Raw genomic sequence first — 18,358 nt, 5'->3', positions numbered from 1 at the left:
CTGATCCCCATTTCCATGACTCACCAAGTTATGAAAAGCCCTTCACTTGTTTGGTTAGAAGGGAGCTTATGGGATCTGCGTAGCTTTTTGAAGAAAGGGTCAGAAGAATTGTCCCAACTTTCCCTCTCTCCCTGCTCCATTTTTGCAGATTTAGGGCTTCATGAATGCTACATGTCCAACGAGTGTAGTGCAAGATAGTAGGGTCTAATGAGGCCAAAGTGCATGTTTACTTCTGCTGTCCAGGCAGGCATTGCATGTGCAAAAGGGAGGAAGTATATCCTTCACTGACACCAACACAATATCCTATGCTATTTGCATCCCCTCCGACCTTCTACGGTAAGTTCTGTGATCAAACCATGGTAATAAAATGACTCCTCTCAATCTCACTTGCTCACTGGGATCACCTGGGAAGCTTTAAAAATACTGATTCCTATGCCAGAACCCCAGAACTTATGATTTACTGATTGGGGTGGTGGCTTGGATATTGGGATTTATTTTTTCAAATATTTATTTATTTGACTGCACTGGGTGTTAGTTGAGGCTTGGGGGATCTAGTTCCCTGATCAGGGATCAAACCCCTGCTGCCTGCACTGGGAGCTCGGAGTCTTAGCCACTGGACCTCCAGGGAAGGACATTTTGGGATTTTTTTAAAGCTCCCCAGGAGATTCTAACATGCAGTCAAGGTTAAGAACCACTGCTGTAGACTCACTTCATTTTATATAGAAACATACTGACTTGCATAGAATTTTAAAGTTCAGTTTAGATCAATAAATATTTATTAAGTGCCTACTCTGTATAAGGCAACATTTTGCCATGGCAAACTTTTGACACAGTCCATACCCACAAGTAGCTAAAATCTAGTGCAGGCAAGACTGGGCTAGTGCAAGGGGAGAGACCGGCAGGTATATAGAAGCTGTGTTTTATACAAAGTTCTATGCAAAATAATCTCTTATTCCAGACTCAAGAAATTTGCTATAGGATTTCAAATAAAGTCAACTATATTTTACTGGGGTGGTTGGGGGGACACCAGGAAAATATTTCATAGAGGCAGTAAAGTAGCCTTTGAGATGGCCTTTAAGCAATAGGTAAGATTTTCATAGATAGGGATTGGGGAGAGGTGCCTCCAGGTGGAGGCAGAAAAGAGCCATATGGGTGGAAAGCAGGGCCTGTGTTAATTTTACTGGTGCACTGGGTGTGTTTTCTGAGTAATGGATGAAAAGCTTTGGGATCATATTGGAGCAAGGCTTGAATAGCATGGGCAGAACAGCTGGCCTGGGTTGGCTCCAGGGAATCACTTGGGGTTTAAAAATTAGAGGAATGATATGAATGAAGCAGTGCATGCTAAGTTGTGTCCAATTCTCTGTGACTCCATGGGATGCGGCCCACCAGACTCCTTTGTCCATGGGATTTCCCAGGCAAGAATACTGGCGGGGATTGCCATTCCCTTCTCCAGGGGATCTTCCTGACTCAGGGATTGAACCTGTGTCTCCTATGTCTCCTGCATTGGCTGGTAGATTCTTTACCACTGAGCCACCTGGGAAGCCCAAATGAAACAGTACTTTAGGAAGAATGAGCTGATGCTGAGATCTGGGCTAGACTTGAATGGGGATAAAAAGCAGGACTAGAGGCAGGAAGACCAGTTAGAAGTCTCATATCATGGTTAAAGTCAGAAGTATTGAGGGAAATTAAGAAAATAATGAAAGTCTGAGCTGGGAACCACAAGGGGGATGAAAGAAGGCCTGAATATAAAAGAAATAATAAGAGAGTTAATATGGTTTGTCAATTGATTAGACAGAAGAAGCAAAAAATGACTTAAATACTCCATTTGGATTACTAGGACTGTGATGGTGCCACTAATAGAAATAACTAAACTAGGATGATGAATGAATGGTTTATGAAAGGGAAGACCATGAATCTGATTTTGGATATGTTGAGTCCAAACTTACTCAGCAGAACTGAAATTTCCTATATAAGTATTCCTTATTGTAACGAATTCCAGTAGAATTTGTATTTGTTCAACACAGTAGTTCTTAAGAAAGGGGATCCTGCCTCCCAGGTAACACAAGGCGATATCTGAGGATGTTTTAGGCGGCCACAACTTGGGGAGTGGCTGCTCTCCTGACATCCAGTGGGTAGAAGCCAAGGATGCTGCTAAAGATCCTGCAGTGAGCAGAGTAGTCCCCCACAACAGCTAGTTATCCAGCCCCAAGTGTCAACAGTGTCGGGGTTGAGAAGCTTTGCTGTTACAGAATCCAAAAGTTAAAATTCTAGGAATTTTAAAGCTTGTAATAGTTTAGGTTCAACAGTGCCATCTAGTGGCGAAATAGAATATTTATCCTAAAATACTCAGAAAGCTAAGACATGTACCCAGAAATGAAGAATATATCCTCTCATGGGAGAAATGTCTAGAGTTTACATTAATAGATGTGATGAGTAGGTTGGGTGTCCAACTGTGAAGAAGCAATCCTGCAGTTAGAAAGTGCTCTTTGGTCATAAACAGATTTGATAATAGAAGCCAATATGGAAACAATATATTCTAAGATGCATTCTGTAGCGAATACATTCTATGTCATTACAGTTGCCTATACATTTACTATTGTTCCCATAAACATAAGGAAGGGAAAAAAATCTAATAATTCTGCTAAACAACTGGCTGAAATCTTTATTTCTTAAGGATGTAACCTATGATATTTATTTAGAAATAAAGATTGAAAATAATTAAGATGATTTTTAGAGTCATGAAAAATGTAGGATGAAGAGCACTAGAAAATTCCCTTTGACAAAAGAATTTTTGCCCCAAAGGGCAGAACTTGACATGCCTTTTATCTTACCTCTCCCACTAGATTCTAAGCTTTCTGCGGGGAGGGACTGTCTTATCATATTTGTGTATGGCCCACAATCTCTAGCATAGCATCTTATACAGAGTAGACACACAAATATTTTTTGAGTGAATGAATTTATTTTTATACTGGAAATCTTTGCTTTAAAGTGAATAAAATTTCAAGCCTTTCTAAGCAATTACTATTTGTTCACTTGAGTAAGATGCCAGCTGAGGGTGTCTGGCTCAGAAAACACCAAAGACTTGAGCACAGGAGTTGGTAATAGATACTCCCATTCATTTCCCTAGTGAATCTGGAGCAGACTGTGCCATGACGACCATCCATAGGGCAACGTTTTGACTGGTTCATGCATTGTAGATTTCTCTAATGTAAGATTCATTCATCCAACGAATATTTATCAAAGGCCTATTTTGTGCTAAGCAGTCTTCTAGGCACTGGGCTATCACAGTGAATGTAAGTCTAAAAATTCCCTAGGTGGAGAGGCAAATTTTGAATTGGTGAGTTAGAATAAAGAGGCACATTCCTTTTCCCTCCCACTTCTTCAGTTAACATAGTATTTTCTGAATAGAAAATGCAATTTGGCTAATGATTTCAAAGCAGTTCACAACCATTAAAGACCTCTCCTTCCACAACCACTGCTTTGCTCGGGTAAATGAAACAACAAAAACCATTCTCTCATCACTTCCTCTCCTTGTTTGCATTTTTTCCTTTCTCATTGCTTCATAGATGCGCAGACTTTGGGGGGCGAGGGGAGAAACAGGAGAGTCATTATTCTATGGGCAGATGATGATGATGCCTGCATAGTTTTGCAAGTGGCAACTGAAGCTAGTAGTTTTAAAAGTGACCCCGCAAAAGATTTCCTTCTGGTTGGTTTATTAACAACCCTTTAGTTATAGAATCTATATATATATTCAGAGAGAAAAACCACTCACCATCATATTCAAAAGAAAATGGTGCCGGCAGGCTGGTGGGTCCCTATATTGGCTATAGAATAAGTGCACTGTGCAAAATTGAGCATTCAGCGATTTTTTTTTTTTTTGGTGTCTCAGGCACATTTTGGCACTTTATCATGTGGCTCAATACACCCAGGATAAGCACATCAAAAGTGCTTCTCTACGTATGTGAGTGAAGGCACAGTCTCCTAGTGCTAAGTAGAAGCTGATTTAATGAATCCAAAATTTCTGCTATGAATGCAATCAGTGAGGTGATGGACACCACCTCCCCCCACCCCTTGCCTTTTCCCTTCGTATCGTTTGGTGAGTTCGGATACCTAAGGTCACTACTGTCTAACTCCTTTCAGCCCAAGCATCTGGCCCCTCATTGCTCTTAGGAGGGCCTGAACACCCCTAACACAGCAGGGGGCAGAGGAGCATGCTAACTTTTTCCCAAAGCAGTGGACAGCAGCTGAGTTATATCTTTGGTTCATCCATATCATCTTCTCATTTTGTTGGAATCTTAAAAGGTACAGCTCTCAATCTCTTCCTAAGCTGAGACTGCAGGAGTTCCCACATGACTTACTCAAAGCTCTCCTTGCCACAGGTCCGGCAGCGTGGAAACTTACTCAAATCCAGTTGCTTGGAAACCACCTTATCTGGTTTGTCCTCCTTCCCCCTTCACAGTCTGCCCCCTTACACAGCAGGCACCCAGACATTCTTAAAGTTCGTCACTCTCCACTACACTCCGAGAAGAGCAGGAATACACCATCGTGCTTTCCATGGAGGAGAAAGCAGAGAAAATGTCAAGTCCTTTACTGGTGAGGGATCCATAGCGACTGCCACTGGGCCGGACGGTCATGGGTGGTGGGATCTGGTGATGCCACTGAGCTGGAAAATGGACCAAATCAAGTGTTACAATCAAAAGAATACAGTCTAGTAGGTACACAGCAGGGGTGCGTTCTGTCCTCATGCCGACACTTTGTGTGGGATCTTGGTAAATCATTGAAATATATGAATAGTTGGGTCTGAAATGCCTCATTTGTAAAAAAAGAAAAAAAAATCAATAAAATCTCTCCTGTTCTGCTAGGAATAGGGAAATTGGGCTCGTGATCTCTTGATTCTGTAATACCAACCCCCATGATTCTAATCCAGCAAAATCTGGGACTATAAGAAGGAAGAGTGGGTGATGAGGGTGATATCTCAAAATTGTCTCCTGACCTAGCATCACTGACCTAGCGTGGAGTCTACAGGGGCTGGGGTGGGGTGTGGGTGTAGAGAGACTTGTAGGCTCTCAAGGGAGGGCTCCTCAGAAGGAGGAGATGAGATATCTGTGGAAATGGGAGCCAAAAGATGAATACAGACCTCTGACCAGTACTTACTGCTCATCCTAATCACCCTTACTTACCTACCTACTGCCCTGATCATGTTCTAGTTAGTTACAGCCAGAAGACTGAAAAGTAACATATGCAATCAACCAGGATTGGGGGACAAAAGGGAATGTGTTAGAATTTCCATGTTCACCAAACACTGTCCAAGGGAGATCCTGGTTTCAGCAGACAGGATCTTTAGGCTCGAACATGTCCTGAATGAAGTATCCATCCAAACTGCTCAGTCCTGGGTGTTGCCTCTGATTGAGAAATTACCAAGCAGCCCTCTCATCAGGTTTCCAAGAGCCTGGCGGTGGCGATCGCGCAACACCAGGTGGGAAACATTGATGCTCCAGGTCCTGGGGAATTACAGATGCTTGTAGCATTCCCAGTTATAAATGGGTTCTTTGTTGATTTCATTATTTCGAATTAGTTTTTCGGGGTCTAAATGCCTCTCAGTGAACTGATTAAAATCAAATTTGGAATGGTGAAACAGACCACCGGCCCAGGTGGGATGCATGAGACAGGTGCTCGGGCCAGGTGCACTGGGAGGACCAAGGGGTATCGGGTGGGGGTGGGGGGGTGGGGGGGGGTCGGGATGGGGAATACATGTAACTCCATGGCTGATTCATGTCAATGTATGACAAAACCCACTGCAATGTTGCGAAGTGATTAGCCTCCAACTAATAAAAATAATTGAAAAAAAAATCAAATTTGGAAAGCTACAAAACAGGACAAAACTTAATAGCGATTCCACAAGAGAGCAGGCACTCGGTGAAGCAACTGTGACCTAGTCAAGCCCCTCTCTGCAGCCCCTCTGCCTCTTAGCTCTTCCTCGGCTCTCTCGGCATCTTAACCTGACAGGAGCTACTCTTAGAAGCCTTTCTTTGTGGGCGAGGAGGGATGCCCGCTGTCCCGGTTCCTCGGGCAGGTTGTGGGGGGCGAAGTGGATTGATTTCAGCCTTAGTCCTCCATCCTTTCGCCCACTCCCGGGTCCCAACCGACGAAACAGCGCCTCCCGTTTTTGGAGCTGTGGAATCAGGACCAGAGCCTGGGAGACGTGAGCCGGGATGAACTGAAGTGGGGGCTCCGCCATAGAAGAGCAGGATCGGGACAAGTGTCATCGGTTTCAGGGCTTATTGGTAGAAGTTTCTTGGTTGGAGACTTGTTTCCTTCCGACATGGTGAGGTGGGTGAAATGGTTAAGGCATTAGCTTAGATTAAGAAACATATCACTGGCTTCTCTTTCTCCGGACGCTTCCAGGGGAAAGTACATTAGAGTCAGCTTCCTTCACAACTGAATTTCAAGTCGACAGATTAGAGAGAATAACCAGAAAGCTATATATTTCCTCTAAATATGAGATTGAGGGAAAATGGCAGGCCAGGACTCCTGTGTGGTGCCATAAAAAGGGGAATGCATCTGGTGTGCACCTCTAAGTAGCAGGGGCCCCAGGTTCTAGGCAGAGTTACTTTTTCTTCTTTGTTATTCTGGTTCATCATATTAAATCAGTAAGGAATATTAAGCCAACCAATTAGGTTTTATAAAGAAAAAAAAAAAAGGATTACTCTTTTGGGTTAAGAAATATGTCTTTAAAATGCCAGTTAATGTCAAAATTATAGAGGAGAGTAGTAGCGTACACAAATACATTGGTAAAGATTAATTTGTTAAATATTTAGAAACATGACTGGAAGGAATGATGTAAAAAATCTGAATTTGCTTTCCAGCTGTAGTCACTTAACCTCTCTGAGTCTCTGTGTTTCTTTGGCATTTAAAAGAGGGTAACAACAATTACAATAATCTCATGGGTTTGGGACTATCTAAGAGTGAAAGTTTCCCTTGTGGCTCAGCTGGTAAAGAATCTACCCGCAATGCGGGAGACCTGGGTTCCATCCCTGGGTTGGGAAGATACTCTGGAGAAGGGAAAGGCTACCCACTCCAGTATTCTGGCCTGGAGAATTCCATGGACTGTATAGTCTATGAGGTTGCAAAGAGTTGGACACAACTGAGCGACTCTCAGGACATCTCAGTTATTAATCTGATTGTGAGATGAGAGTAATAAATATTTGTGGAAGAATTAACAAATGAATAGGGTCTGGAAAATCCTGCCATGTGGAGTTATGACTGGGGAATTACAGGCATGGGGAGGGGGTTCCTGTGGGTGACCCATGGCAGCAAGGGGATGGCATGAAGATGCTGGGTGATCATAAGTACAAGCCCATGTATGCTCTGAAGTAGCTGTAATTCCTCTTATTAGAAGTACAGAAAAAAACCTGTTTTGGAAGAAGGTTAACCTTATAGTGAAATGGAAGAGTGTACAAAAGCCCTGAGGTGAGTAGAATAAAATGACTTAAGAAATCCATATCTTAAAAACCAATTAATTCATTTATGAAAACATACTACACCAATCCTAACAGAAAAAAAAAAAGATTTTTAAGCTGCCTGTCACATAGATCGACTGATGCCATTATACCTACCGTATATATCCAGCCTGGCAGTGCAGGACACGATGCCAGCTTCATTCTTGGCTGACAGTGTGTACCATCCAGCATCTGATTTCTTGGCTGGCTGAATGAGGAGGCAGACATAACCAGTTGCATCCTGGTGCATGCTGGAGAAAAGAATGAGTATATTACATTGTATCCGGAGGGAGTTTAGAGTTCCCAGAAACTGGTTTTTTCACATAGTAGTTAATCCTAAAATCCTAGTTTATCCCTCCCCTCACCCTTTTCCCTTCAGTAACCATAAGTTTTTTCCTATGTCTGTGGATCTTTTCCTATTTTGTAAATAAGTTCACATATAATTTTTTCTTAGATTCCACATATAAGTAATACCATATAACATTTCTTTGTTTGACTTACTTCATCTAGTATGGTAATCTCTAGGCCCATCCATGTTACTACAAATGGCATTATTTCATTCTTTTTATGTCTGAGTAATATTCCACTGTATGTATATGTATGTATGTGTATATATATATATATATATATATATATATATATATATAGACACTTAAGTTGCTTCCACATCTTGGTTTTTGTAGGTAGTGCTGCAGTGCTTCAAATTAGTTTTCATCTTTTCTGGATATATGCCCAGGAGTGGGACTGCTGGATCATATGGTAAGTCTGCTTTTGATGTTTAAAGGCATCTCCCTACTGTCCTCCCTAGTGGTTTCTCCATAGTGGCTGCACCAATTTACATTGCCACCAACAGCGTAGGAGGATTCCCTTTTCTGCATACCCTCTCTAGCATTTATAATTTGTAGACTTTCTTTGGCAGGGTACCTTGTGTCATGCAGAGCTTCCCTGACCTGGAATCAAACCTGTGCCCCCGTGCAGTGGAAACACAGAGTCTTAACCACTAGACCACCAGAAAGTCCCTATTATTTGTAGACTTTTTGATGATGGCCATTCTGACTGGTGTGAGGTGATAGGTGTAGGTACCTCACTGTAGTTTTGATTTGCATTTCTTTCATACTTAGCAATGTTGAACATCTTTTCATGTGACTGATGGCTATTTGGATATGTTTTTTGGAGAAATGTTCATTTAGGTCTTCTGCCTGGTTTTTGGTTCAGTTGTTTGTTTTGATATTGAGCTGTATAAGCTGCTTGCATATTTTGGAAATTAAGCCTTTATTGGTTACGCTGTTTGCAAATATTTTCTCTCATTCTGTGGATTGTCTTTTCATTCTGTTTATAACTTCCTTTGCTGTGCAAAAGCTTATAAGTTTGATTAGGCCCTATTTGTTTTTATTTGCTCTTATTTCTGTTGCCCTGGGAGACTGACCTAAGAAAACATTGCTATGATTTATGTCAGAGAATGCTTAGCCTATGTTCTCTTATGGGAGTTTTATGGTGTCATGTTTTATATTTAAATCTTTAATTCATTTCAAATTTATTTTTGTGTATGGTGTGAGGGAGTATTCTAACTTCATTGGTTTACATTCAGCTGTCCAGCTTTCCCAACACTTGCTGAAAAGACTGTCTTCTCCATTGTATATTCTTGCCTCCTTCATCAAAGATTAATTTACTCTAGGTGTGTGGGTTTCTGGGTTCTCTATTCTGTTCCACTGATCCATGTATATCTGTTTTTGTGCCAGAACCACTCAAGGATATCCAAAAGCATGGGATACCTTTCCATTTCTTTGAAGCGTCTTCAATTTCCTTTATCAATGTTCTGAGCGTATAAGTCCTTGACTTTCTTGGTCAGGTTTATTCCTCAGTATTTTATCTTGATGTGATTTTAAAAGGGATTTTTTAAAAAAACTTTCTCTTTCTGATATTTCTTTGTTAGTGTACAGAAATGCAACATATTCCTGTGTGTTAGTTCTGTATCCTGCTGCTTTGCTGAATTCGTTCATCAGTTCTTTTGCAGGGGGAGGATTTTTTTTTTTTTAAGCTTTATATTTTGTACTGGGGCTTCCCTGGTGGCTGAGTTGACCCAGGCTTGATACCTGAGTTGGGAAGATCCCCTGGAGAAGAAAATGGCAACCCACTCCAGTACTCTTGCCTGGAAAATCCCATGGACAGAGGAGCCTGGCAGGCTACAGTCTGTGGGGTCACAAGAGTCAGACACAACTTAGTGACTAAATCACCACCAAAGCCAGTGAACAGACAACTCTGTGATAGTTTCAGGTGAACGACAAAGGGACTCAGCCCCTCCAAACTTGCCTCCTATCCAAGCTGCCACATAACACTGAGCAGAATTTCTTGTGCTGTATAGTAGGACCTTGTTGGTTATACATTTAAAATATATGGTTCATTAGTTCTAATAGTTTTGTGTGTAGTCTTTAGGGTGGAGGGAGTGTTTCTTAATATAACCAACTGGGCATGTGCAGCATTTAACTCAGCTCAATTCAGGAGTAAATCTGCATGTCCTTTCCTTCTGGTTTCTCTAATCTGTAGTTCTTAATCTTGACTGCGTAGTGCAATCCTGCATAATTATACCAGAATTTCAGGCTGGGTTTAATATGTTTTGTTAATTTACACTGAAGTGTTAACTCAAGTATATTCTCTGTTCTTGCTTACGTTTTACCAGAGGAAAAATCCTGACCTTTTTATACTTAGACTTTTTAGATGCCAAGATTCTGTAAAAGCCAATATTCTTTAGGACAAATTTAGTTTACTGTGAAGAAATAATTCTCAGTAATAATAATTTCTCAGTGGCAGTTTCTGTGCACAAGCTGCTCTTGTGGCATAAAAACAAAATGGCAAAGAATTAAGGATGGTTAGGGGAAATTGGGGCTTCCCTAGTGGTTCAGATGGTAAAGAATCTGCCTGCAATGTGGGAGACCTGGGTTCGATCCCTGGGTTGGGAAGATCCCTGGAGAAGGGAAAGACTGCCCACTCCAGTATCCTGGCCAGGAGAATTCCATGGACAGAGGAGCCTGGCAAGTTACAGTCCATGGGGCCATAAAGTGTCAGACACGACTGAACAACTTTCACTTCACTTCACCTCAGGGGAAATTAAACAAGGCACACATTTAGAGAACCTGGATCCTTAAATTTACTTTAAAAACAGGCATGTAGTGACAGATGGAAAAGGAGCATTGCCATAATGTTTTGTTTTGCTTTTTTTTTTTTTGCCTTATTTTATTTTAGCTTTTTACAGTCAAAAGATTTTGTCTGGGTACTAATATGACTCATGACATGACACATGACAAAAAGACAAATGACACAAATGACACATGACAAAAACATGCAAAATCTTTATAAATCCCTCAAACCTTTTTAAGCATAAAAATTAAGGTTTTAGAGACTTCCCTGGTGGTCCAGTGATTAAGACTCCCCATGTTCACTGCAGGGGAATGGGTTTAATCCCTAGTCAGAGAACTAAGATCCTGCATGCCATGTGGTGCAAAATAATAATAATGTTTTTAAATGGTGGGACATTATACAATGGACTAACCCTCAGCAACAAAAAGGAATAAATTCTTGATAAGCACAGTTACATGGATAAAGCAAATGCATTATGCCAAGTGAAAGGAGACAGATTCAAAAGGCTAAAGACTTATTTGGGTGGCCTGATGAGCTTTGCTGAACTTGACCAAGTGTAGAGGCTGTACCTGATCCTCTCTCTGGTGAAAGGGATGGTCTCATTGTCTTTCTTCCAGTAGAACACTGGTGGAGGCATGCCTATCACCCGGCACTCCAGTCTCACGGGGTGGCCTTCTGGAACACCACTGTTCTGCAGTTTCTCCAGGATTACAGGTGCTTTCTTTACTTCTTTGGCTGAATGAGAGAAGAGCCATGCTAGTTTGAATAGTAAGTGCCTTGGGCTCCATGCCTCAAATTCAGGACAGTTCTGGAATCTGACTGAGCACCCACCCACCTTACCTCTTCTTTAGAACACTTCTCAAGTTTCTTAGTGAAGATCACTGCCTTGATAAAAGCTCTAAAAATTATTTTAAATAGAAATGAGAAAACTGCCTCTGCCTTTTTTAAAAATTTAAAAATTTTATTTTATTTTTTCTGCCTATCTTTTGAGAGACAACGCACAAGGATTTGGGTAACACATGTGGGATGCAAATGGTAGGTGTGGAATTAAGGGAGTTTCTTTTATTGCTCAGTAATAAACGCTGAAAAATGATATATTTTATGTACTAAATATATTTTGTTTTCTTTTTTAGAGGAGGTTATTTTGTAGAAGGTATATTGATTTTCCCTCAATTTTTTACCTTGAGAAATTTTATTGCTCCATAAAAATTGAAAGATGTATACTATTTTTGTTTTTAAAAGACACACCACAAATTATATTTCCTAAGGAGGTATTTTTCTTTTTTCCCAGTAGAATCAATTAAGACAAAGACATCTCCTATCTCACGGTTCCAGAGGCCATACTTTAGCAAAACAGTGGGAAAAAAGTAAAAGCTGCAATCAGTGTGTCCTCGCAGAATGAGCTTTTGCTACTCTGTTGGGAGAGGGGATTAAGAGTGGAAAAAAAGAAGATAATATAGAGGAAACAGCTACTAGCCTGGAGAGAAGGTTAACATTCTGATGCCATCCTGATTTCTTTCAGGGGCCATGCAAGGGAGCTAGCAGGAGAAAGTTCAGCGGGAGAATTCATTCATTCTGAAAGCTAATTCTAGCTGGGCTAACACCCCAAGGGGCTGACACCTCCCAGGGCACGATGACTGTAGGCATTAGTGTTTGTTGACATCATCTTGTAAGGTAAGGGTTCCTTTGTTTAGTTCTTGATTGAATGCCTTCCATGTTCCAGGCACTGAGTCAGACATCAGAGATGCACAGAAGAACAAGCTTCTATGGCCTCAGTGGCTCATAGTCTCTTCAGGCAGGCAAAGAGAAAACAGTTACACAGAAGCCACGAGTGCTGAAAGATTCTCTCCTTTACTGAGTGCTCTGGGCATAGAGGAGGATGTGCCTGCTGGGTCTGCTGTGCCTTTGGGGTAGCATCTGAAATAAGTCTTAGAGAATGAGTAGGAGGTTGCTAGGCAAAGAAGGGCATTCCATGTAAAGGGACCATTAATGCAAAGCATAGAAGCTTGGGGTAGGGGGAGACCCTGGAGTGATGAACTGTAGGGCAAGTGACCTGAATTTAGTGATAGTCAATTCGTAATTAATTGATTGATTAATTATTACAATGACTATCATTTATTGCAAGCATGATATACACAAGGCACCACATTATGATTTTGGCTTACTAATATGTTTTCGAGAGCAATGTAGGAAACATGGCCCTTACTACAGAGAAGAGGAAACTGAGATGAGGCTCGGTGGGGCAAAGGACGAAGGAATTACATCAGAGGCTCTGCATATTTGGGCAGTAGCTTTGGAGGGAGTCATGTTTACGGGTCCCAGCAGCAAACCTTACCTACTACAGTGAGCTCCAAGCTAAAGGAATTCTGCCCAGTTTTGTTGGTAGCGACGCAGGTGTAGGTCCCCGCATCGCGTTGAGTGAGCGGGTCAATGAGCAGAGAGTGGACTCCGGTCTCCCTGACCAGCATCTTGTGGGAGGCGTCGGGGAGGACAGGCTGGCCATTGAGCAGCCACGTCAGCTCCGGGGGCGGTAAGCCACTCACCTAATAAACAAGAGGACAGCTGAGGCAAATGACAGACTGATGACAAGCAGATTTATTTGGTGGCTGACTTCTTCATCCTGATCTGGCATCACATAGATAGCGAGGGAATGTCAGTGGTGAGAAACCTCTCCACAGGGGCGTCAGGACAAGAGGGATCTGGATGGATGGATGTGTGAATTTAAACTGTATAGTATTTGGACCCCAGTTCAGGTAGTGATTTTATACTAGATTAAAATGAATAAGAATTAAAAAGCTAAATAGATAGATAAAATAGGCCTATAGTGTCAGTTTCAGAGAGAATATATTGCTTACATACCTAACGACCAAGAGGTAGCCAAGACAGGGGCAGACATCAAACCACTGTTCTCAAAGCTGGCTGTGTGTCATAACCACATGGAATATTTGAAATCCTGATGCCCATTTACTACATTAAATCAGAATCTTTAGGGAGTGGACCCAGGATGGGTTTCTTTTAGGATTTAGGGTGGAAGAAATTAACAGTCCATCCCAAATATTATTTAGGTAACTAATTTGAGGGCAAGATCCACCTAGAGGAGGGGATTCTATAAATACTTAACCTCAAACCTTTACTAATTTGCATCTTAATCGCCATAGCATTCTGCAGTGTTGGAGCAGAAGGAGAACTTAAGTTTCTGTTCATATTGAGAACTATCCATGCCATTCAACTGAACCCAGTTTCTGGTGAAAGAGTTAGAATATATTATAGACTAGTTAAAGGTGATGGATGTAGGCTAGTATTAGAAACCAGATTCTGTTTTCGTAAACTGCTTTGGAGCCAGTGACTATAATTTTTTCAAAGGCTGTACCTCATAGAAGTTCATTTCAAGGATGTAAAAATCATCCTTACGTCTTTATGGCAATAAAGACTTTTCAGGTACCGTACGGAAGATGTCTGAACTACATGACCTCTTTGGTTGTCTTTTACAAACATAGAGTAAACTTGATATGATATCAGTGTAGTTTTTATTAAGATATAATCACTTAGAAGGTTTTATGAAATACTTTGATCTGGTATTAAATGCTCCAAAAGAACCTTATGGGTGGAAAAAAGTGATCTCTTTCTCTCTTTGTTCCTCAGTCCCCATTCACCAAAACCAAAACAAAAACACCCCCAAACCAACTATAAAACAAATACAAACAAAAATAGGTGCATACAAACAAATAAATACAAAATATGAACAGGTGGTGCTACAGGCTACCTTACAGTCCAGGCGACAGAGGCGCCCCTCGTGAGCCACCATATCCCCAGGAGCCTGCAGGAAATGTGGTCGGAAAAAGCGTTCCTGTAGGGGCTCTTTGTCTCTTTCTTGCACTCGGGACCTTCCTCTGAAACAGCAGGCGTGTTCAGGCGTTAAATAGTAGAAACCAATTCATAAATATATGACAGTGTAGGCATTTAGTCATGGCTATAGGGCTTGGAGAAAGATTTCTTTGGGGGATGGGGATAGGGGTTGCTGGACCATAAAGAAAGAATAAGTAATGGTATGGAGCTGATGTGAAAAAAGAAAGTATTAAGTATCTCATCCACTGTAGGATTATCATGTGAGATCTGTAATTAAGTAAGCAGGCTTTAGCTTTTTTCTCTGTGAAGTCATTCTGGGTTTCTGGGTTAAGTGACTCAGCTCCCCTTGCCTTGGGTTTGACCAGTTGTTCAAAAGTTTCAAAATAAACAAATAAATCAGTATTCAATCTGAACCTCCATTGAGAGCCAAAAGAGAAGTCCTGTTTATTACTCAGAACGAGGCAGCTACAGTCCCTGTGTCTCTGAGTAATAAAATGTAACCTGGCTTATAAATTCTGCCAGACCATTAAAGATGATCATGAACCTAAACTGATTAAAACTGACCAACAGTAACAGCTGTTCTTGAAGAAGGGGGGAAAAAAAAAACTGAAGAAGAAGGTATAGTTGTAACGGTAGTTGAAATACTGTATCTGAAACGTAGGTCACTATTTTTGTTCCTTTGGTAAGTCTAATTTAATTCATGCATGTCAGCAACTATGAAATGCTTTGCTAAGACTTTGTGGCACCATACGACTCAAGAGAAAGCCAGGCTCTCTCTTCTTAACATTAATAAAGTCAGAGAGGAGGAAAGTTAGTTGCTATGTTGGAGACAATTGTTATGTTGGAGATAATAACAACAACAAAAATCTTTTATTAGTATATATATACTCATTAACAGTTTCTGTTTTTTAAAGAAAAGTTAACTTAGTTCAGTCTGATTTATATATTATATGCACAGGTGCTACTTATGGTTACAAATTTTGAACATTAAAAATGTGCTGTGAACCAATACTTCTCAAATTTAATACACTTGTGAATCACCTGCGGATCTTAGTAAAATGTACATTCTGATCAATAGGTCTGGGTGGGGCTTGGTATTCTGCATTTGCAACAAGCTCCCAAGTGGTGCCAATATTTCAGGTGGAGAACTACACTTTAGGTGACAGTTTATAGGCCCAATACTTCAGTGCTCATTGCAGCAGGTGGATGCTTGCGAGGGGCTGGAGAAGGGAGGTTCTTACTGTTTTTACCTGTGAGACTGACCAGCAGCTGTTAGTCGACTTCGGATGGGCAAACCTTGTACCATCAAGTGGCCAGAACAACTGATTCTCCCCTGAGAAACAGAAAATGAAGGAGATTAAAATAAACAAACTGTTTTTAAATGGACCATTTAAAATGGACCAAACTGTTATTAGCTTTTGACTATTATGAATTTTTTTGGAGAGGGAATAAAAACAATGTAACTCTTTAAACTGCTGTTAATATTTCAGGGGAAAGGATTTTTAAGAATATTGTGATGACCTTCATTTTTAAGCTGAAAATGAACAGACACAAATGTAAAAAAAATTGAGTTCTTATGCACTTAATATTATTTGCAGGCACATGCAGAGATCATGGTCAAGTATTTTTATGCTTTCCTCAATAGAGATTATCTTCAAAACTAACATTTTTATAGGAGTTGGTGAGAGTAGAAATTATAGTTCTGTACCTCCTATTCTCATAGTAGTTGGAAATATTTATTCTGCCATATTTTTTTTTTTCAGTTTTATACTTATTTATTTATTTATTGGAGTATAATTGCTTTACAATGTTGTGTTACTTTGTGCTATACAACAATGTGAATCAGCTATATTTATACATATTCTGACATGTTTTTAAGGGGGATTTTAAGTCCCGATCTCTTCAGAAAAAGAACGTGAAATATTATGACTTTCCATCTTTTACCAAAAAAAGAAGAAAAAATTTTATGAGTGAGGGCTATTCACAAGTAATTTGCTTATTCTCTAAAGAACTAAAAATAGCAAATCATTCTTTGATAGAATAATTTATTGACTCTTCAAGAGAGTCAATGAGTTGATAAACACAAGATTTACTCTAGAGGTCTGAGGCATATAGTTAGTGAATAGATAGAACTAATGTCCTTTGACAAAGGCTGAAGAGTGGAGTGACCCATCAACGGCTGACTAGTCGTAAATTGTGATCCTGTGTTCTGGTTACACACAGTCTCAATGCTCCTCATTCATTTTCCTCAGCAACCCTTAGTAACTTGCACTTCTCAAGGTTTATTCACAATGATATCAACTGCTCCTTCCTCAGAACGCGGCACAGGGTGGAGCCCTGCGTCTCCACCTGGGGGTTGGCGGCCATGATGGTATAGTTGCCGTCGTCGTCACTGGTGGTGGAGTCAATGTGCAGAGAACATGTCCCGTCTCCTTCTCGCTTCATTTTGAAGTGCTCATTTCTCTTTGAAATCTGCTTCCCGTCTTTGAACCAGTAAACCTGAAATGAAAAATAGGCAAGGAGAATATGCACAGTTCTGTACATCTTTAGAGGATCATGATATAAGGAGGAGGATAAGGCCTGGATGGATTGCCATCTCTACAACTAGTAACCCATCCTTTACAAAACAGAGAAAAATTATCAGACGCATTATAATAGCAGTATAAGATGCTCCTCCACTTGTACATACAGAATATTTAAGTAAAAAATTACAAATAATTTAGGATGGAGAGAAAGCTTTTGATTATCTTTATTGTACTTTATAATTAAAAAACCACCCTAAGGGCCAGGCGGGTCTTCAGAGGCAAAATAATGAAAACTGGGATAGCTTGAAACTTTTCCTGCTAGAAGTTCCAGATCTCAGGGCCTAGAATAGCTGACCTTACTTGAAAGGCTAGTATGTTGTGTCATATCAAGTGGAATGAGGCCAGGATTCACTTGCTGAATTCCTCATCTGACTAAAACTTAAGTCTACATAGTTTTCATGTTAAGTTCTACATATATCAAGGGGAATCTCTGAAAGACAGGTGAGTTAAAGTACAGTAGCAGTTGACCTTCTCTGCATTTCCTGGTTACCAAACCATACATGCTAAAGCCATGTTAATGTTTGTGAAAGCAGAGTGAAGAGATTCCCTGCTGTAGACATACCAGGTGTAAATCCTCTCTCAGCTGACTGCCAGAAAATCTGGTGACTCATAAGATTTTTCAGCAGCCAGTGGTAACAATATGACATTTTCTGCATTTACCAACCTAATAGTAATGATACAAATATAGCTTGCTTTGTACAACAGGTTGGCTGTGGATATTCAGTAGATGTTAAATAGAAAGAAAAGTATCAGATTGGTGAATCTGATGGTTGAGAGGATCAATAGCCCCAAAGAGAGGATCATGACTAACAAAATTTATTTTCAACTTTTACAAAAATTTTAACATGCCCATAAGTAATCTGATTTGTTTTCTGCCTATTTAATGATTCTATTCCTGATTGTATCTTTGTAGTCAGATTACCTGGCCTTTGTTAATTTTCTGGTATTGGTTTTTATTCTCTGTATAGATATTTCACTAGAGTCTGATAAGGCTTTCTTGAGGGCACTGAGTCTATAGATTTGCACTGTTGGTTGATTGACTGGCTGTTCATCTTCCCCTACCTTTGGGACAGGTATCCCAACAATTTTGCAGGTGAATGTCACTGGAGAGCCTTCAGTGACCCGGAAGTGCTTGAGTCTTTTGTCAAAGATGGGAGCTATACACTTGCCCGTGGGGATCTCATCATGTTGGATTTCATCGTCTGATTCATCAACAGGGGTGCGTTCCAAGCGAAACTCTATTTCATTCATCAGCCTCTGCTCAAAGCTTGAAATTTTGTACTCCTGTCAAAA

General features: G+C 40.6%; 1 protein-coding gene across 2 annotated transcripts in view; it reads right to left on the bottom strand.

The window, feature by feature from the left end:
- Positions 1-4,493: 4,493 nt before the first annotated feature.
- Positions 4,494-18,358, bottom strand: part of MYPN (myopalladin) — a 72,714-nt gene continuing 58,849 nt past the window's right edge. For both annotated transcript variants that reach the window (XM_061163005.1, XM_061163006.1), the window contains exons 12-19: positions 18,128-18,349; positions 16,830-16,979; positions 15,731-15,813; positions 14,398-14,524; positions 12,970-13,177; positions 11,204-11,369; positions 7,617-7,750; positions 4,494-4,663 (exon numbers count right to left, since the gene is read on the bottom strand). In XM_061163005.1, coding sequence (XP_061018988.1) covers positions 4,494-4,663; positions 7,617-7,750; positions 11,204-11,369; positions 12,970-13,177; positions 14,398-14,524; positions 15,731-15,813; positions 16,830-16,979; positions 18,128-18,349 — 1,260 coding nt within the window. The remainder of the gene's footprint in view (positions 4,664-7,616; positions 7,751-11,203; positions 11,370-12,969; positions 13,178-14,397; positions 14,525-15,730; positions 15,814-16,829; positions 16,980-18,127; positions 18,350-18,358) is intronic.

The sequence above is a fragment of the Dama dama genome, chromosome 15 (genome assembly GCF_033118175.1).
Source record: "Dama dama isolate Ldn47 chromosome 15, ASM3311817v1, whole genome shotgun sequence".
In the NCBI taxonomy this organism is placed as follows: Eukaryota; Metazoa; Chordata; class Mammalia; order Artiodactyla; family Cervidae; genus Dama; species Dama dama.
This window is presented reverse-complemented; position numbering and strand designations above follow the sequence as displayed.